The sequence below is a fragment of the Rhea americana genome, unplaced genomic scaffold, assembly GCF_003343005.1.
Source record: "Rhea americana isolate MKP2758 unplaced genomic scaffold, rheAme1 scaffold_281, whole genome shotgun sequence".
Taxonomy (NCBI): Eukaryota; Metazoa; Chordata; class Aves; order Rheiformes; family Rheidae; genus Rhea; species Rhea americana.
In genome coordinates this window covers 828,324-849,650 of record NW_028186403.1, presented here as the reverse complement: position 1 = coordinate 849,650, position 21,327 = coordinate 828,324, and the positions used below count along the sequence as shown (strand labels likewise).

Here is a 21,327-nt window from a genome sequence, read left to right as displayed (position 1 = left end):
ATAAAAAGGGAGAAGATCATCGCCAAAGTAAAATAACAACGCTGATCTTCAGAAAGGATAAAATAAGTCATCAGAAACAGCAGCAAAAAACTATCTGAAGCTGGTTGAAAAGACTATGCTAAAAAAAGGAAGGAAAAAATGAGGTGAGATTTTCAGGAATGCTGTGTATTAGCTTAGCTTGCACTCTTCTTGTTACGACTGACTTCATGAGAGCAAAGTCAAGCCAACACTGAGTGGCTTAKAAGATTCCACCTTAAATCCTTGGAATGTGCTGCATAGGCAGTTTTCTCAGTGTGTACATATGCTGACATAAGGAGGCAAGAGGTTAAAGAAAAAATAGAATCTGGTTAAAATAATATTATTAGAGCCAAGCAGATAGCTCTCAAAAGAGCAAGAGGTATGAAAGCATGTCTGTATTTACGTTCTTGCTGATAGACTCAAACTGAAGATGCAAACAGGCAATTTCTCTTCTAATCTCTAAAGCAGCCTCTTCAAGGGAGGTTACTCTGACGTTCTTGGTATGCTGAAGAGACCTGATAAATATATCTTTTCAATGGCTAGAGGAAGACCTTTCCTCTCGAGTGCAGTCAGTTCCACACCTTTTATTGGAACTGAATCCAGATTTTGTGGAAAAAAAGTAGTGTGCTATTAAGGGAGAAGCAAAGCCACATTATGTGGATATATGTCCTAGCATATACAATAAGAAGGAAGAGACGATCCCAAGCATCAGAAATCTTTTAATTTATCCCATTCTTCCTGTCACATATTTGTGTTTCTTAGAATACAAGCCCTCTGACTAATTCCTTATGTCCACAGGTGCACTAGGTCCTGTGACTCTAGATGAATTTGGAGACGTTGATGTCAATCTGACACTGCTGTACACGTCCCAGTCTGCACATGTATGTATGTCCAGGGTGCAAATGTTCAACCATAGATACAAGAGGAGAAACAAAATGCCTTGCACTATGGCATAAGGATGTCAAAAACAGCTACAGTAGAAATGGTGGTGTGCCAAGGCATGCTGTGTATGCTGAGAGGGGGTCATGAGAGATGTGCTGAAGGTTAACAGGACTGATGACACGCAGTGACTTAGTAAATGAAGTACAGCTGGTAATCTGMAGGACTGCTATATTTCTTTTCAGGGAGAGGGGAGGACTGAGGAAAGAATATGGCAGCCAAACATATGGCTAAATTGAGGAACACACCACTGTAGCAGAAAGAGCAAGAATTACTCCAACTTTGGGCAATACATTTATTAAGGTAGTCTGAAGCATGGGACAAGAAAGGGAGAGTATAGCTACTGACTACATTTCTTCACTCCTACACATACAGTTCAGGACTCTCCTGTATTTCGACACTCACAAGAATGAGACACGTGTGCTGACTACCAGTCCGGATTTTGCCTGGAGAAGCCACAAGCTGCCTAATGATATTCCAGGCACTGGTGAGATATTCATTAAACCTACCTCTTCTAAGAGGAGAACTCACACAATACTAAGGTCCCACCAGCATGCCACCTTAATATTGCTCCCAGTTAATGACAATAGGAGCTGGAGAGAGAACAGTGTCTTTCTTTCCCCTAATCAAACCCTCCTGTTCTCTGCATCCAGCCCAATTCTAAACCTGCATTTCTGTTGAGGCACTGCTAAATCTCTTGTAGACTGTAGACAGAATCAATGACTGAAGGCAGTAACATGCCATGGTTTGGAAGAGGTCACACTGGAACATAAAGCTTTACTATAAGATTGTGATGGTGTGAATTGCTTCACCAGTTAAAGAGTTAGGCGTTGTCTGAGTCTGCATTTCTATATCTCTCATGCAGCATAGTGGCTTCTGTCTGCCCCTTTAAACTTACTGGATGGAGCTCAGAAGAGGACAGAAGTTCAGATTTAGGGAGCCTTTGCTTCTTCATTTCCACAGTTCCTTGCTGCAAGCCTCTTCCCACCAAATGACTCAGTATTGGAGGCAGAGGGAGGAGGGAAGGGAATGAGGAACAGCACCTTCCCCATTCACTGTTTGTCTCTACCATCTCATTCTCTGAAGTCTGAACTGCATAACTCCTGATTTAACTCAGTGTTTGGATTTTGGAAATGCTGACCTTTGTGTTGAAAAAAATCTATAAAAAATACTGCCAGTGAAGTTTAAAAACAGCTCCTGGTTAAATATGGCACAAACAAACTTCACTGGCAGGAAGGCACCTCAGCAAAGATCTGCTTAGATTAGCTGCTTCTGTGCTGGCAGAAGCACTATTTCAGACCTCATTAGAAAGCTTTCTTCCAGACTAAAAAATGTCTCAGGACAGGTTTTGACCACATCATGAAGCACCTCTCTGTGTGGAAAACAGAGGACAGAACGAGTTGGCTACACCATGTTTAGGCTTTCAATTCTCATTAGCATCTATAGGTTTGATGTATCAGAATTCCACAGATTTCTACTCTATTTGGTATTTCACATGTTCCTGGTCTAGACTCCAAGTTTGTTGCTGTTAACTGGCTTAGTGGAACCAATTTTCCATTCATATCAAACCTGGTAGCTTTTTTTGGTCTTTTGAGTTAGAAGTCTGAATAATACTGTTTAGGGCTATTCATCTATTAATCACCTGCAGATCATGCATTAGTTCTTTTGCTAGCAGAGCATTTACTTTTGTGCAGCTTTGACACCCAACAGCTAGTGAGATTAGTTATGCAGCATTCATGGGCTGTAGGAGAGCTGGATCCTTGCAGATAGAAAATAGGAGACTAGGTTATCAATCTGTCTCCGCCCAAACTTTAAATCCGCAATTCCAGAAATCACCAACTGCTTCTCTGCCAGGTTTTTGATGACTCTTGGATAGAACAGTTGAACTCTCTTGTTACTCAGCAGGGCAGAGCCTTGCTAATCTAAGCACTTTGGGATTTTTTCCCTGTATAGACTGCTGCCATATGGTCATTGGCGATGGTAAGGCATATTCTTCAGGGTATGATGTTGAGGACAAAAATTATTGCATTGGCAGTGGCTGAATGGGGTAGTGCACGATGGGACAGTATTTAGCTGAGTCATTCACGTCGGCGAGCGTCCAGAGGTTCCATTGGTATTAGCTAAAGGCTGCCATTCAGTTACCTCTATTAGGGACTATTAGACTTATCTGTATTAGGGTATGTTATCATGCAAACATAGATAACTTAAAGAACAAACAGGGAACAAAAAGGAGTACATTCATAATAAGGTGGTATGCAGAGTCAAATTTTTTATTCATTAGTAAAGAAAAACAGCTGACTTCAAGTCAGGTCTTCCCCTCCTAAGAGAAGCCAGAGAGTGTTCAGGAGTAATGGTACATGGCCGTGGGAATCACCACGAGCAGGTGGCAGAGACAGGAGAGAAACAGAGGAGATGCACCAGCACTGACTTGAGTCCGGTTGGGCAGCTCTGAGAGGAGCAGAGGGAGCTGACATGAGTTCTCACTTCTCAGCTCTGGTCACTGCTCAGATAGTCTCCTTTGGCATGACTGCATGGCCCACTTCTGCAGAGGCAGTAATGAGTCCCACATAAGCCAGAGACTCTCCTTGCTCCAGCTCTCTAAACTGCTTGCTGCCTGGGCACAGCCTTCTCAGTATTGCTCCAGGCCCAGTCTCATCCATCCCCACGTTTGAGAATTGAAGAAAGCCAGTATCTACAAATCTGGTAACTTATCATTCAACTTTAAATGATGGCCTGAGTTTGCTTCCAAACTACACCCAATCAAAGCAAAACTGCTTCCTAAAGTCAACTGCCTATTTTTTTTYCTACACTTTTAAAAATAAACTTTCCTCCAGTGTGATTTCTAAACAAATACATCACTCCAAAGGGTTACTTTTCATAGCCAAAGTTTAAGCAATCACCAAGCTTTGCCAAAACTATACGAAACTTTCCAAACAGAAATATATTTTTTTCCTCCAGAAAGGAGATCAAATACAGTAATCAGAGCCCAGTTCCTTCCTAATCTGTAATTGAGAGCAGCTGACCCAATTCTGATACCCTCCCCTCTCCTGGCATCCTGTGATATTAGGGATGCAAAATTTTCCATTATTCAGAAAGCTTCAACCCTCACTCTACACATGGAAAAAGTCTGCTTTCTGTTATGCAAACATTTCTGCTTATAGAGGACCAGAAAACAGTTAATTTGTGATACAATATCCTTTTGTATACTGTAATACTAATGGCCAGGAGGTGGTAGCAGAGTCTCAGGAACAAGAAACTGTGATTCTCACAGGGCTCCCATTGGGAGCTTGAACCTGCTGGTCCTTAAGCTGCAAACCACAGTGTGCAAAGTTTAAGTTTCTGAGGATTTTTTAGGAAATTCCTTTGGAAATTCATTTCCTATTGGAGAGAACAGTCCACTCAGTAGCACTCATAATCCCAACACACAGTGTCTACAGAAGAGTTCAGAAGTGAGTCCAGTCTCCAAAGCTCTGTCTACTTTAGAGCAGCTTTAAACAACTGGGCCAATAAAGGAAGAACCCAGGTGCCAAATCTTGACAAGACTGCATATCTCAAAAGTGGCACCATAATTTTCACCCCAAACTCTCACTGGATAACAAATCCTTTTGAGAAATGCCTTTTGAATTCACAAGCAGCTGTAATCTGTATCAGCTCAAGTCCTGAATAGAAATTGTGGTCCTCAGGTCCTTTAGGCCTGAAGTAAATTATGTCAGTAAAGATTTTGGGTGAAAAAGGTATGAGTCACTGTAGAAAATTCACTGTGAAGGAAGAATATATCTGACTGTTTTGGTGTACTGCTACACTGGAAAGAGAAAGATAGCTCATTTTCAGCATAAGAAAGCCTAAATCAGACTGTCATTACTGAATATTGCTTTTAATGATAAAAACAGTAGGGACTAAATCCTTGTCCCCCAGTTTTGAGCAAGCCTTATCCAAAGGAGTCAATGAAGAGTCCATTGGATTTCAGATGGTCAACTGCCTACTCCATCTATATGCCCTCTCACAGAAGGGATATACCTAAGGTTTGCTGCCACCATCACACTCTTCTGGAATTATTACAAGGAGTAATTCGGCCTCATCATTTTTAAAAACATGGTTATTAAGAAAGTCAACTTTATTCCTGAGCTATCCTAGTTTCTTTTTAAAGAGGAGAAGACCTGAAAAGTCTGCTGCTGATCTGATATGAGATTTAGTACTGTTAACTTCACTTCTCACCTGCGGGTCCCTACCGAATGTGTATGCCTCAGATGCTGGTGTGAGACTGCACTGTTCTTGGTCATGCTTCATCCTGCAGTGAAAGGGGGCAGGTGTGTGTCATCTCTTCGTCTGGTCTTTACCAAAGCTTCTGAGTTCAGATGTAACCAAAACATATTCCTGCTCAGCAACTGTGAATTGTGTTTTTGTGGGTAACGGTAATTTTTAAAAAATACAATGTTCTTTCTCGGTGTCTATGATCAAGTTGTTTACTTCCAATTTTTTTTCTTTCTGCAGGCCCACATATCTTGACTATTGCTGTCTTTACACTCACTGGAATTGTGATTCTGGTTTTGATCATTTCTTTGCTGATTCTAAGGTACTAGCCCCTTTATCCCAGTTTGTCCTTCAACAACTTTTCTGCTTGGGCAAACATTGTATTTAGATTAGATTATTATCACATATTATCATACCACTGTAATATACCCAAATACCAAATATAGAAGAGACTCCTGAGAAGTTTTAGAATGTTTGTGGTATTTTTTCTAGGGACACTAGGTATCTTCATCTCCTAGTGTGAAACTATAAACAAACTTATCAACCATAATTATTACAGAAGACTGTACCCTGACGAGACCCTCAATTATGAAAATCAACAAAAATGCCATATTATTTCTCATTTATCCCCCAAGTTATCAGGGCTACTGAATCATCATATTTTCTTGTGTAGTTCCAACTGCCAAGAAAAAGGCAAAGTCCTTTYCACAAAACTAAGCATTAGACCTTGTAGATTAGTTCAATTCAGAATGTGCTTAACCAGTTTGAATTTTCTTTTACTTTGGGATTCATATGTTCCTTGCTAGTTCTGGGGGCATTTTGACTAAGTTTAGAATGGAAGAATTTCTGCAACTGTTAGCATTGAGGAAGAGAGAAACAGGACCTAGTGGCATTTCAAGCTTTTCCAAAAGCAGAAAGTGCTAACTTCCTGACATTGCATCCTGGTGACACAATGGCAACTCAGGGTAGTCTAATGAGTCCCAGTCTTTCTGCACTCTTTTCTGAAAGAAGACAATGTTTGCTCTGAAGTTCTACAAGAGAGACAGCAGATTCCCTCTTCAAGTTCCAAGGGCTCTTCCCTCATTTTTGCAAGATAGGCAGAATATGAGAGTCACCAGTAGAAAGGAATCTCATCTCAACAGTGTTGTTGCCTCGTCTCCTGGCACTGTATTTGCATCAATTCTTACAATTCAGCATTGATGCCAGGACTTCCTTTGGCTCATATTTGTTTGTCAGACCTCCCTTTAGAGTATGTTTAGTAACACAGAGAAGAAAAACATACAAAATGGCTCTTYGTGCTTTAAATTGTACCGTCCTCCCTTGAGACTTTGGCAATGGCCTGTTGGTTGTCTTTCTGCTAAATCTATAGACCTGAATAAATGTTTAGGCTTTGCTAGAGTTACGTGAATAAGAGCAGCTTTGGTCTGGGCAACTGTATGAGGGGACAGAGCTTGTGTTCAAGATTTTCCTGACATGCCAAGTTTCCCTGCCCTAATCTCCTGTTGTGGTTTCAGTTTGCTGAGTGGATATTCTGAACAAGTTTGCTTGTTTCACAGGAAGTATAGGAARGATAATAAGCTTCGAAATAAGAAATGGTTCCATATACCACCTGAGAAAATCTTACCCCTGGAGACCAGTGAGACAAACCATGTTAGTTTGAAGGTAAGAGAAGTATGATATTGTAGGCTGGGTCTTGGCTTCTGTCTTCTAAAGACCATAAATGGTGGGGCATTGGCATATTCTGACTACTATGCAGGCTGTGTCTGTGATAGGACTGGGTTCTGCTAAAATTATTTCAATTTTTAACCCTCACTTGTTGTATTGAAGGAGAAAAGCGATTATTCCCTGTCAATAGCTCCCTAATAGAATAAATACATTTCTGAACAGTAAAGCTCATTTTGTGATGGAGGAACAGTCTGAGGATTGATTTCCAGTCTCTTCCATGCCACCACTGTTACAAGTGATTTCCCTCTGCTTTGTTCTGCCTCTATAGTGTCAGCAGATGGAGGCCCAGGCAGCTCTGGGAGTGGCATGGACATCCCACACTTTCTGAGGCATTCATTGGCTCTCATTAGAGAGAGAGTTGCTTGTGCTTCTCTGTGTAGCTCACACTGACATTACTTATCTCTTGGAACCTGTCAAGTAGGAAATATGTGGTAATTGCAAGTTGATKATCCTTCTTTGTTCCCAGATTGATGAAGATAAGAGGCGTGACACCATCCAAAGACTGCGTCAAGGCAAATATGACAAGAAGGTAAAACTGACTGCAGTATCCACGCTCTCTTCCTTTGTTTATGTGAAATCTTTGTTAGAGACGATTAGTTCTCTTCAGAGGTCAGGACACAACACCTCCATCTGACATTGCAAGATGTGCTGAATTTATGGAAAGAATAAGCAGTTTGTTTCCTATTAGGTGCTTTGGATTTTGCTGACTGACAGGAGGCAAAATATTAGACTCAGTGGACTCCTGGCCTAGTCCAAAAGAGCAAAAGTAGGAACAGAGGTACCAATAATCCGATAGTTTGCTACTGAAGAGATTAATGGATTAATGGACAATTCCTATACATTCAGTAGAACTATCTGCCTGACTGAGGTATATTCATGTTGAGTTAGAATCTGCATTAAAGTCAGTTCTAGATAGTTCCTATCTGGTAAATCTTTTAAGAGAAATATAAATCATTATTAGTTGAATTAGAAGTAGAAGCATAACTACTTAGTTGATTAAGAGATACTTCAATAGTGAAGTAGTAGGCAGGGGTTTTTGAAATATTACTTTGTATAGACATTCCTGGGGAAAAAAAGGATGAATTGTTGTATAAAAATTATGTTTTTCTTTCACTGGTATCTTTTCTTCAGGTGGTGATCCTGAAGGATCTCAAGAATAATGATGGTAATTTTACAGAGAAGCAAAAAGTAGAACTAAACAAGGTAAATTTGCTTGTAGCAACCAGACACTGCAGTGTGGGTGAAGCCTACAAGCGATTGCTTTCCACTGTCAACTTCAACAGACATACACTTGAACATATGAGGAGAAAGGGAATAGGAGTTCCTCAAAGTATTTTGCTTGATGATCTTTCTCCTTGGATCTGTGATCTCATCACTAGCTCAGAGTCTGTGCTGTAAGCCGGTGAGGCTGAGGATGAATAAAGTAAATTCATACACAGTCATAGGGCCTTGCTAAAACACACTTTTTTAGCTGATGCTAAAAGGCAATGCACTCTCTTTGCTCACATCAAATTAATTCATTAAAAGTAAAATATTGTAGTTAAATCTCATTATTAAAGTCTAAGTGCAGCTCTTTCAATATAAATATCTCTCTGCTAACTTCTTCATACTAACATCTCCAGCATCAGAACTGAATTTGGCTACAGTACTGCATCTTTCTGAATAAAATACACTTTTCCTTTTTACACAACATATAGATGCAATATGAATTCAATAAACTTTAAAAGTAATTCAAAGCAAACTAAACTACGGTTGTCTATATAAATGAGCAGAGTCCATGCTATCATTATGTAGTGATTGTTAGAGATGATCAGTTCTCTTCAGAACTTTCTTCTGCAGAATCATTACATTTTTATGGCTTGCTCATTTACACACTGATTTGTAACATTCACTCCTAATGGCTGTTCTGATCAACTGTGAGGTTCTTCTACTAGAGAGGCAGTAATGGAGATAGTTATCTAGTGATCTCAGGAACTCAAAAAACCCAGATAAGAATGGCAGACACTCTTATCTCCTGAAAACAGAAAGCTATAGAATAAAAAATGCTTTCAAGTACTTCACACAATGCTTTAGTTCACACTGAGTCAAAGGGAACTCACATCTTATCAGGGCCTGAGAATAAAATCCCCTTCACAACTTTTCCTTGACATGTGTTTCTGCACCAGCAGTGACTACTCTTTCAAAATGGATGTAATACTTCTGTTGCAGCTCCTACAGATCGATTACTACAACCTGACCAAGTTCTATGGCACTGTGAAGATAGACACCATGATCTTTGCAGTGATTGAGTACTGCGAGAGAGGTTCCTTGCGGGTAAAGGATTTTACAGGCCCCCTTCCACCTCAAACTATTAAATTTTGAAGTAAGAAAAATAATCCCCTGCTGTATGCCTCTGCCCCCTATGCAGCAGCAGTGGACTGAGCAGGTGGTGACAGGTTTATGACTCCAAGTTCTGTCCTCCTTGCCCTACTCTTTCTAGCCCCTACCCAACTACTGCTGTTGCTAGCAGATTGCTGGTTGTAGGCAGCTAGATGATGCTGTGAGTTGCAAGCAAGTAAAATACAGGCAGAGCCATGCCCAGGCAATAGCAGCAGCCAGGGTTTGRAATTTATTGTATTGGTGTTGTGTTGCTCATTGAAAGCATACAGGGTATATCTTTTTCTTTATTTTCCAAGCTCTCATCTCTGCTGATGCTCTTGCTGCCTCCACAGTTGTCTCAAAGTTTTAAAATATAGGAAAAAAACCTATCTAATAGTAGTATGGGGGACACAGCTTGAGGCTGGAATTTAGGAAATCCTGTGCTGTGTGGGACATCAATCCTTCTTATTTTTTGGTTTAGGAAAAGAAATGGTTAATTTCTACCTCTCAAGAATCTGGAAAGACTTATGGTTTATTATTGCCAATATTATTTCAATGCTGGTCATGAAGTAATGGTGGCATCATATCTTCTGCAGGCATAAGTTTTCTTTGCTTCCGAGTCCATGCAAAGACTTAACAGTTGCAGCAGACTCTGGAACAATCTCTCAGCAAGGCAGCAAAATAACATCTCTATCTCCAGGTCTTTTCTTGTAAACCAGCATGTTCATAAAGATTTAAATTTAGCAGTGGAAATCATGATGGCTGGAAGCAACTGTAGATCACTGGCCATTACAATTACATGCAGGAATAGTCTTTTTTGAACTTGTAATGCCATGAGTAAATTGGTAGGAACTGGACTGCCATCACAATTACTAAAGACGTATCTTGGCTCTAAGACCAAATTTATGATTTACCATAATAACCTAAAAACCTCTCTTTYCCAGAGTCCTTACCTATGTAGTTCTGTGTAAACTTAAAATATATTTCATATTCTCTGTCTTCTGAGTCAACTCCTGTTCTAGTGCATGTACTCCCTAAGAAAAATGAAGGGCCACCTTTTTCATACCCTGGTTGAAAGGCTGTGTGATTTAGATATGTAGATCTCTCTCTCTCTTTTTTTTTTTTTTTTTTTTTTTTCCTAATGTAGATTAGAATCATTCTTTTCTTTCCCTTACAGCATGTTTTAAATGATAAAATCTCCTACCCTGATGGCACTTTCATGGACTGGGAATTTAAAATCTCTGTTATGTTTGATATTGCCAAGGTAAGTAGCCTGTTGATAGTGCAATGTTAATCAATATCTGTCCTGTTTTGAGAAACCAGTCCTCTGGAAAAGGGCATCTACCCAGGCCTCTTTCCCCTCTTGGACTGTATAAGGCAAGATGAGCTAGTGGCACTCCAACAGAAAGAGGAAATGGGAGGAGGAATTAGCTCTGGGCTATTTGAAAACACACAAACAAATAAAATATGCCCCAGACAGAAGTGACCCAAAGATCAGAGGGTTACAATCTGTTTACTAGTGGCTTYGATCAGTAGAAGCTGTGCAGCCACAAGGCCTACAAAGTACACTATGCTGTCTGGCCTTGGAAAAGGCATATAAAGGTTTTTTCAAAACAATGGAATTATTCCAACCGCGATCCGCTTTTGCTTTTTCCAAGAAAACTTTATTTTGCATCCTGATCAAACTTACTCACTAGAGTGGTCCATTTTAGGCAGTTAGAGAGGGAAGAAATCATCCCGCATAGAAACCAAGATTGATTTTTAGTAGCTTTTATTAGATCTCTGCATTTTAGGTCCATGTGGAAGGAAGAGTCAATGAACATAGTAGAGCAAGTGTTGTTCAACATTATAGATTTGTACCAGTTTAGCTGGTAGTTAAGGAACCTCTATGATTCACTGCAGAGAGCAACCCTTTGTGTTTTGCTAGTACCCCGTTGCTCTCCTCCTCCTATTGCTGGTTTGAAGTTTCACAGGCCTCCCATTTCCCTATATGCCTCARTTTAGACTTGCTCTCTTCAATGAATTACTCCACTATGTCTTTTTTAATTAGATATTGAAAAATCTCGCTCTTTATTAAAATCCTGTTAATCCCAGTTGCCACAGTTTATTGGCCTTGTTAACTACTTTTAAATTCAGCTAGCATTCAGCATTAAGTTTCATTTTAAGTAACAGCAGTGGTGTTTTGCTTCCCCCTCTTAGCATATCATAAAAGCAGGGTATTTTTTAACACTTTGCAGTTCACCTGCAGGTGTTTCCTAAGAAAATATCAATTGGTATTGGCTCTGTTTATGAGAAAGAGAGAAATCACGTTCTCTCTGAAGTTAGTAATCGAATGGCCAGTGACTTCACTGGGACCAGGATTTCATAACCACTCATTCACTGAATCATCAGTAAGGGGGACAAGGAGTCTGAGAATGGAAGGCACTCAGCATCCTTTCTGTGGAATGGCTCCTGAGCATTATTATCCATGTTAGCAGAGAAGATTCAGAGAATCTTCCTGAAAACCCATATGTACCTAGGAACATCTGGCAATTTACAGTCAGTTTGCATGACTTGCCAACCTTTTGTATTCCTTGAGCTAATGCTGTGGTGGAGCCTCTTGGATGTAGGCACTTCTTGTATTGCTTTTCCCAAATGGCAGCTCCCTCACCTCCAGGCACCTTGTTTGTTTTTACTCTAATGGTTTCTTGCTTTATTTAAGCCACTTCATGGCCCTTCAGCTCCAGTTGCCCTCATCCCAGCAGCTGCACTTTTCAAGACCATTCGCAGCTCTCCCTGCAATTAAAAGCCCTATTACCAGTTCCTGCAGTTCTTTTGCTTAGCTTTTGATACACTCTCCCTCCCTGTACCACTGCTTTCTTACACTCTACTTTTACCTTTGACCGAATAGTCCTCTTATTTCCCTGACCCTTCATTTCTTCACAGGAGCTGCTGCATCAGTGTTTCTCAGTAGAGCAGGTTAGGTGATTTCTGTTCCCTGACATAGTTAACCAAGCAGTGACTACTCCAGAGTAGCACCATGTCCACTGGAGGAGGTTATGTCGGCAATGCTGAATCCCTAAATCTGCTCCATTTTCTTTTTCTTGCTATCTTTGCTGTCTCTAGGTCTGATCAGCACCACCTATAGCTACACGGATTTGGCTATACGTGACAAAGGAGTTCTGATGAAAGTTCTGCTAAGAGGGAACTGCACTAATCAAGCCTTGCAGTTATAAGTGTACACACTGCCATTGTGAGATTGTTTTATTAAATAAGGAGCTACTGCAGGTCATTTGTGCAAGCAATTGTAATATTTTTGCACTGCACCAGGAAAATGGTTCTATTATAAGGTCTCAGTCAGAGCTAAAGCTTCAAAATAGAGGTTACAAGAATGAATCAGTGATTTAGAAGTGCCAATATGAATTTTGAAAATCACTCTGCAGCTTCTTAATAGGTTCTGTATTTCCGGATAGGTGCCTGGGATAGTTGGAAAGAAAGGTGATACTATGTTATGAGACTTCTGCTTACAGAAATTAGTAACAGAAAAGCCCTGACATATGTAAATTAACTTTATATTTGCCTTCAAATTTGATCTTGAAACTGATAAGGAACTCCTGCTATAATAGTGGGTATATTTCCTAGTAGTTGTAAGCAAGAGCTGGAAGAAGGTGCAGCTGGAGGAAACAGGCCCTGAAGCAGGCTGGATATTGTCAGCAGGGCTGCATGATTAAAAGCTGCTTAATCAAGAAACATGCTGCTTGGATAGAGAGTGCACATAGTTTCTGTAAATTTTCTCATGGTCTAAATAGGCTAACCAGTCCAACCACATTCTTAAGGGATTGCATCTCTAGCAGGCTGCTTATGTCTCAGATATACATCTACTCTTCCCAAAACTCAGCTCATGTCTCAATGATCTCTTATAGCACTGATCCATTCCCAAAAGGGGGTGCAAAAGAGAGAAAATCCAGCACGGCATATGCTACACTCATGACCACATGAACTATGTAACCCAAATTAAAGTCTGTCAGCTAGCATCCAAGAGGACAAGATATACATGTAGGAGTTTAAGTGGAAGACAGTTCAATGAAGAAACTAAATGGACATAATGAGCCAGTACTTATGGCCTTTGCAGAATATATATTGGACTTCATATTCTGACCTATAGAAAAGAGGACTAAAGGAATTAAAACAAGAGTACACTATAAGTAAGTTTAAGCTTAAATACTATAGAAGAGAAAGATGAAAACAGGGTAAATAATAACAAGAGGGTGCAAATTAGCCTACCCTACTTCCTTCCTCAGTGATCAACCTAATACTAATATTCCTTTCCTGCTATGCCTCACTGCTGGTCCCTTTGTCATGTTTTACACTATATTTGACTGTTCTAGACTAAAWAAGCCAAATTCAGAGGTGATAAGTAAGAAGGAGCAAACTACCCACTTGTGTACACTAATGTGGATTTTGTGAGTCGGACTCTGAATTTAAGGAAATATGACTGAAATTGAATCAGCCAGTCCTCATGGTGCTCACTTCTGAGTTTTGCTTGTGGGTAACTGATAGTATGTACTGACTAGTGTGAAGAAAGTCATGAACAGTGACCTTCATGACTGTCTAACTTGATCCTCCACATTATATAAGCCATGGTGCATCATCCAGCATTCTCTGCATCGACCCTTCTCTGGCCCTCTGCTTTGTAGAAAAAAATCTGTTAGTGAATGAAGTCTCTGGTGTGTGGTAATCTTCAAAGCAAATACATACATAAGTAGCAATTCTCACACATATTATAACTGTTGTTTGGACACGTAGTTGGAAACATTTTTTAAGTGTGTGACATGGATCAAAGCTAGTATACTAGATTTCCCAGAACAGTATTTATTGCAAATGAAATAAAAACTTCTGTGTGAGGAAATGAACTTCCCTAATTCCCTAACTTTGACTTACTCTTACCAAAAACTAAGCTGCCATGTCACACTCTGCTAACTGAGAAGTATGATGGTCTTAGGTTAAGACACAGTCCATCTAGTGATCCATCCTGAATTCTTAACATTGACTTCTCCTTTGATCTTGGACTGTTTCTTCTGTAAAATAATACCTCCCTCCCTCTGTGAGAGAGAGTTGTGATTTCTGCATATGCTTTGCTGATAAAGGCCATTTAATTACCTGGGTAGATATTAAGCTAATACTTCACATCCTTGTTGATTCTGGTAACAATTGAGTGTCTCATGCACAGTCTTGCTTTCTCCCTCTTTTATTATCAACCACAGGGAATGTCTTATCTGCACTCAAGCAAAACTGAAGTCCATGGTCGACTTAAATCCACAAACTGTGTAGTGGACAATCGCATGGTGGTAAAGATCACTGATTTTGGCTGTCATTCAATTCTACCACCAAGGAAAGGTAAAAACAATATTCAGCTGGATTCTCCTTCATGCTTTCCAACCCCTGATATTTTCTTACACTCATAATACAGTTAAACCTATTTATATCTTGTACAAGGGATGAGATATACATTACCCATTTGTTTCATGTAGCATCTGTTATATAAATTACATCAAAAACAATTTTGAAACTTAAATAACACAATCAGTGAGAAGTATTAGCAGGTGAAGAAAGAAATTAGGCAGTGTAGGTGAGAAGGGAAAGAAAGATGAATTTTCAATTTGTGTGTGAGAAGACAGATTTCACAGGTGGCTGGACTGCAAGAAGCATTTGCAGCATCGAAGGGCCTTAATGCAAACAGCTCTTGTAAGCAATGATGATGAATTTGTGTGAAGAAACAAAAAGAAGTTAAGTACCACCTGACACTGTCATTGATCAATTTGCATGTGTTACTACACATATTCTCACAGTGCTCTATTATTTAACTTTATCATTAACATTTGTCACTTTAAACATCTTTAAAAATCTGTAATGCTATCCTTAATGTTTTCTGTTCCTTAGATAGGAATCCAGTAATTTCTGTTCAGTGAGATCAGAATCATTTTCATAGCTTTTCTATTTTATCTACTATTCGTAGGACATTTCTATAAAACTGAGCCCACCTTCCAGCTCATTCTGCTCCTTCCTGCTTGATCTGAGTGAAAAGACAAGCCTATCTGCAGTTATGTCATCTGAATCTGTGTAGTCTGTTTTGTGTATAATAAATACAGCATTGTGCCATGACTGTAGTATATGATCTGAGAAGAACCTGAGGTTGCATCTGAATTGAGAGAAAATTTTTACATTCAAACATAAATGTGCCCAAGAGTAGCAATGAGAAGATTAAAAGAAAAAAGTAAAAGTGCACAGAATGTAAATATTCATTCCTCATTTTACAAATTTCTTATTTCAATTCATATTATTTTTATATTTTTCTCCTTTTTTTTGGTTGCACATAAAATGTATTGAGAAACAGCCTCAAAATTTCTGGCTATTAAACTTCCTTTGCTGAAGAAAACTTAGTTTCACAAGAGAGCTACAGATTCATTTTGTGGTTGGATGTTGCAACTTAATATTATAACATCGTCCTCAGTGTTACYTTCTGTTATGATACATCATCCACATGTCATAACCAACCGTCATACCATGGCAATATTCTGTTTTTGAGATACCATGGTGCTTGATGTACTAGAAATACAGATTAATAATTTCTGGAGAAAGAAAGAGATTATGACTAAGTAATATTATGTCTGGCTGAAGAGCATTCTGAGATTATTTCAATGGGGTCATGATATTAAGGCCAGTGGAAAATACTATAGTGTTCTCATTTGACATCTTGCATAAAACAGTCTTTGCATCTAGCACAAGAACTTACTTCTGAGTCATTTTTTGAGCACTGGCATTCCTTGGTCTTAAACAGATGCACAGGATATTTCTAAAAAGCCCATGAAAGGTTCCTAAGAAAAGCAAATTCATTGTCAGTAAGTTTAATTGTTTTGGATGTGTAAGGGTCTGCACCTATGGTGGAAATAGTAGGGTCAGCAACCCCCAAACGATTGAAAACTACTACATGGACTAGATGATCTCCAGAGGTCCCTTCCAACCTTGCTGATTCTATGATTCTATGATCAGAGCATTATCCAGCTCGTATTGATGTCAGCCTCTCAACAGAGCTGCTAATAGAAGAAATAAATGGTAACAGTGGGCTTGGAGTTTGATATTAAAAGAGTAAAAAGAAACTGTTACTATGGCAAATGATGCTCTGAAAAGGGTCACCCTTTTCAATTACTTTTCTGTCTTCCTCCTTCACCTCCTCCCCTTTTGTCACCTGGATCTCAGACCTATGGACAGCTCCTGAGCACCTTCGTCATGCTGATGTGTCTCAGAAGGGCGATGTGTACAGCTATGGGATCATTGCGCAAGAAATCATCCTGCGCAGGGAGACCTTCTACACTGGACTCTGCCAGGACACTAAAGGTAAATCCACAAATTTCTCCTCCACTGCAACTGCCCAGGATGGTGTAGCTGTAACTAGTCCATTCTCCACAGTCTTTTTGTGAAAGGCACTGTCTCTGACAAGTGCTTGAAACTGCTTCTTTCACTGTGTGATGAACGAAGAGCTCATTTGAAGAATCTCATTGTGGGGGCAATTGTCACTATTTTTTCTGTAGACAAAGTTTGAATTTATTTTTCTTGCTCTTCCTCCTCCCTTTCCCCCTTTGCCACAGCATTATAGAAGTTAACATTACACAACACTGCCTAGACCTCCTGTAACAATTAAAGGCCACAAGAAAGGTTTTTCTGATTATGAGTTGTGCACAACATGTAAATATTCACTCATATTTGGCATCAAAAGTCAACAATATCAACACAGAACAACAAAGAAAACTCAGCAGCATGACATAGGAGAACAGCTGGCATTTAAAGACTATCAATTCTGGCTTTTTTCAAGCCTGTCAAAATTAAGCTAAGTCATTTAACTATCAAAAAATCCATCTCCTCCTATACTGCATCAATTAAATCCCTTTTTGTGACATTGCTTTTGAGTGGTTAACAGCCCTGTTGATCCTGATTCCCAGAACCCACATATTGTTATATATTAAAATTGCCATAAATGTGTGTGGGTTTGGGTTTCCCCTAGCAACAGTTACCAACAACAGGTTTAGATATTACCTTCAGCTCTGAGTCATTCTGATAGATCCACCTTGCATTTGTTAAAATATTCAGAGCAGGATCCAACCTGCGTAATAGCTCTTCTCTTTCAGGAAAACTTCTAGGGTAGGCTTAATATCTTGCATTATCACAAGTCTATTTTCACACTCAGGGTAACATAATTTTCATATCACTAATTCTTTTATATAAATGTGGATCTAAGAGAGATTAGAGATGCCTTTTTGTCTTCAGCCAAACTCTTCAGGACTCCAGGTTTAAGAGATAGGACTGTATGACAGATGATGAATAATATAGGGTACAGAAGATAAAAGTTCTATTCTTTTTCCTTGTGAGAAGCAGACACAATCCTCATGAATGCAAGGATTTTACAAATATCCCCAGAATGGATGCAGAAGGGAAAGAACAATTCTCTTCCTTCCTCATTTTACCTGGCAAAGCAAATCCTTATTAAACTGCATTTTGTAACTGTTTGCTGATTAGTTATAGGCCCTCTGTGTTGTGTTAATTGTTATTAAGTTAGCCTCAGACACCGTGCTCTGTTTCTGGGCTCTTCTGAGATGTACTGATACCTTCACTGCTGTTTGGTCGTGGCTGTCATAGTCACAATCTGGTTCCTAATGTGTCTTAATGCTGCATTTTGTCATTTTAGAAAAATTGTCCCTTTCAAATTGTATTAGGTCAATCCATCCAACTGAAAATCCAACTGAAAGGATTTTTAGTACCTGTAGGTGCAGGCTGTCTGTTGCTAGAGATGGCCTCACATATCAGCAGGTTTAGTAAAGCAGCAATGAACCTATTGGGCCCAAAGCCTGTTTGGCAAGTCTGAACTCAGTGTAACTGAAAAAAAAATGCTTTTTGTTAAAAGCATTAGTAGATGTATTGTAGGCTAGCAGATTTTTTCGTGGCGTTGTCTAGCTGTAGAGGAGAGTAGCTCAAATTTCGATTGACCATTATTTTGCAAATATCTCAGGAAAAAATGGGGAAAAGAATGTCAAAATAGAGTCAATGGTAATAGGCAAAAAGATGTTCCTGTTGCATGTTAGATTCATCTGTTGAGTCTCTTGTAGAAAGTCTTTCAATGCTTAGGCTGTCAGAAGTTAATCTCTGTAAGTTAGAAGACATCATACTGATATCTCWGCACAGCTGATGAAACCATTTGGCCAGGACTTCACTGGCAGCAGCAAGGAATGCCTTCAAATTTTAGAAGAGTTAATTAAAAAAGCCTGTATATAGCATCCATCTATAAATTTGAGAAAATTAAACTCAATTTTCAGGTAGTTTCAGGTGCAACTTTTCAGGTACTCAGTGAGCTAATGTTCTCAATCTACAAATACGTATTGATTAATTTAACACACAATATTGTTATTAATGAGAGAAAGGTCCCACAAAGAACAGAGACATAGAGGACCTGATTTATAACGTGTAATAATAAAAACATCATAGTCTTCTTCACTGACTTCTCTATGAGACAGCTGTTAGGCCAGTTGGTTTCTCCACTTTCCTGCAGAAATACCTATTCACAGCTTGAAATTGTGAAATCTTGTTCTGTACCAACATTCAATTCAAACTGCCTCCTTGTGCCACTGTTTTCTGCCATTGGCTAATTGCAGTGTTGCTAATAGTTGCTGTTAATTCTGCTCTCAGGAGTATGTGCAGCATGGAAATCTAACACAGTCCGCTTGCATATAGGAGACTCGAACAGATTGTTATGTCTTAGTTTACAGGAGACTTCTAAGCAGTTTTCTCCTCTCCATAGCATTTGGAGACTGTTAAAGTTTCTTGTTCTTTCTCTAGCTTGTAATTTCTGTATCACAATGCTAGTATAGAAGTACCAGTATGTATTTAAAATGACCATGCACCCTGGGCGTGCTTAGGCATCCCTAGCTGCTGTAGACTTACACGTCATCATGATTACAAACCTTCCTCATCTCATCATATGCTTCCATTAACAATTTTTTCTCCCAAACATAACCAGACATTACTGATAAATATGTTTCAGGTCTAGTCACTGGTCCCGTTCTGTTTCTCTCTCTTTCTCTCCCCTGGATGTCAAAAAGTGCTTCACTTTAAAAAACTCTCTCCCTCTGGAACTCTTGGGAGTCTGGGGTGGAGGGAGAGAGATATTTTTGCTTTAGCTCTTAGTCACTTCGCTTAAATTGAGTCCTGCAAACCAAGTCTGCATTCTGATGTGTTCTGAGTTCATATAACTCTTACAGGATGGATTTCATGGTAAGAGTACAACTGAGCTACCAAATGCAATGTTTTAAAATTACATATATTAATAGCCTATTTTTAAAGAAGCTAACCATCCGCAGGTGATTTGAACTGATCAGATGAGAGTTATAGATCCCCACACATTTGACCAAGGTTCAGTATCATAATGGGCTTCTCACATTGTTTTTGCCATAACTGTACTTATGCTGACAGGCATACTATTAGTGCCTAACATTCACTTGGGAAGATGCCATAACCATGTTTACTGTGACCAATAAATACTCATGTACATCCCTATTAATTTTGTTTTCAGAGACCTTCAAACCAGTCTGTTTTGATCTTGTGCTTTATGTTTAGAAAAGCTCCAAAGTTGAAATTCACATCAAAGATCGATGGAACTGACTTTCAGGCTTCTGTCTGAGCAGTAACTTTCAACACTGCCATGGCACACTATTCACCAGGAATATTGTTCTTATGTTTTTTTTTTGGTTAAAAGTTTGCACCTTTTCTCTTTTATTAGAGAAACTTTACAGAGTAGAGAAATGCAAAGGAGGAAAGCCCTTTCGACCAGACCTGTCACTAGAAACTGTGGGAGAAAGAGAGATGGAAGTAAGTTAACTATAACTAAAACATTCTCTGGGTGAAGGGCAGAACTCTTCGCTAAACTAGAGCTGGTGATATTGGGAGGATGAAGGCTGCACACATTTTATGCCAAACACCTTGAACTCATGAGAAGAAAAGGTGTTCTGTAGTTRTTACCAAAGTGAAATACAAGGTACAAAAATTATTTCTTCAATGTATCCTGTGAAGTGTCTGTTTATTTTTTTCCCAGTGATTGTTCAATAACTAATACATACATTAAAAATAGATGCAGTGTGGATTTGCCCATTTCACTAGGGAGGCCCAGGGTTATCTCAAAAAAAAGCAAACATATCAGACAGTGTTCTCACCTGCCTCCACTGGAATTCCCTAAAAACTACATTCAGTTTGGATGAACCAAAGGAGACCTTAAAATAAAATAAGAAAATGTGCTTATTTAATTTAATGCCATCTTAGGGCTGTGAACAGCTATACCATAAAGAGCGTGTTTCACCAACATAGGAAATACTACCAAATTGTTAGGGTTGTATAACTGTGTGTGGGAAAGCAGCAGCTTGACCTGCATATTAAAGGATAGATCAGTCTTCTGATCCAATGTACAATATACTCACAAGTACATTGTGTTGCAATAATTGAAGAAGGACTATCATTATCTTTTGAAAGTACTTTCAAGCAGTGCTTCTGTTTACTTGTCCTTGTATTATAATGTCATGTCTTCTGAAATTGGTAGTAATTCATTGTGCTACACTGATATTTTGTCTTTAAATAATGCATGAGGATCACAGGAGATGATATCTCACAGGAACAGGTGACAATGTAACACATTTCAGAAAGAATTCATATCACCTATCTTTAGACATTTATGAGCTAGATATCTCAGTCCAGCCTAGTCTCTCCACAGGTCCACTTTACATTTGATGGAGAGAACACTCATCCAGAGGACTATTCTGACCTATCTTCTAGGCTTATTTTAGACCAAGATGCCTTTCTCTCTATTAATTCCTAAGGGAACCCAAGGTGATTTTGCCAGACGTAGGCATCTAGCTTTTAAATGACTGAATTACAAGCAGATTCAGCTCAGGTAACTTTAGATATATGCAGTGCACATCTCTGTATTTGAACTGATCACCTCATAGTCACTGGAAAGAAATG

At 39.2% G+C, this 21,327-nt stretch overlaps 1 protein-coding gene across 3 annotated transcripts in view; it reads left to right on the top strand.

Moving 5' to 3' along the window:
- GUCY2C (guanylate cyclase 2C) overlaps positions 1 to 21,327 on the top strand; it is a 45,336-nt gene that overhangs the window by 13,060 nt on the left and 10,949 nt on the right. The window contains exons 9-19 of one of the 3 annotated variants that reach the window (XM_085308804.1): positions 817 to 899; positions 1,333 to 1,444; positions 5,449 to 5,530; positions 6,765 to 6,870; positions 7,400 to 7,462; positions 8,065 to 8,136; positions 9,142 to 9,246; positions 10,469 to 10,555; positions 14,535 to 14,667; positions 16,528 to 16,665; positions 20,096 to 20,184. In XM_085308804.1, the coding sequence (XP_085164930.1) occupies positions 817 to 899; positions 1,333 to 1,444; positions 5,449 to 5,530; positions 6,765 to 6,870; positions 7,400 to 7,462; positions 8,065 to 8,136; positions 9,142 to 9,246; positions 10,469 to 10,555; positions 14,535 to 14,667; positions 16,528 to 16,665; positions 20,096 to 20,184 (1,070 nt within the window). Of the gene's footprint in view, positions 1 to 816; positions 908 to 1,324; positions 1,445 to 5,448; positions 5,531 to 6,764; positions 6,871 to 7,399; positions 7,463 to 8,064; positions 8,137 to 9,141; positions 9,247 to 10,468; positions 10,556 to 14,534; positions 14,668 to 16,527; positions 16,666 to 20,095; positions 20,185 to 21,327 lie in introns of all 3 variants that reach the window. The other 2 variants (XM_085308806.1, XM_085308805.1) reach the window with 2 other exon arrangements.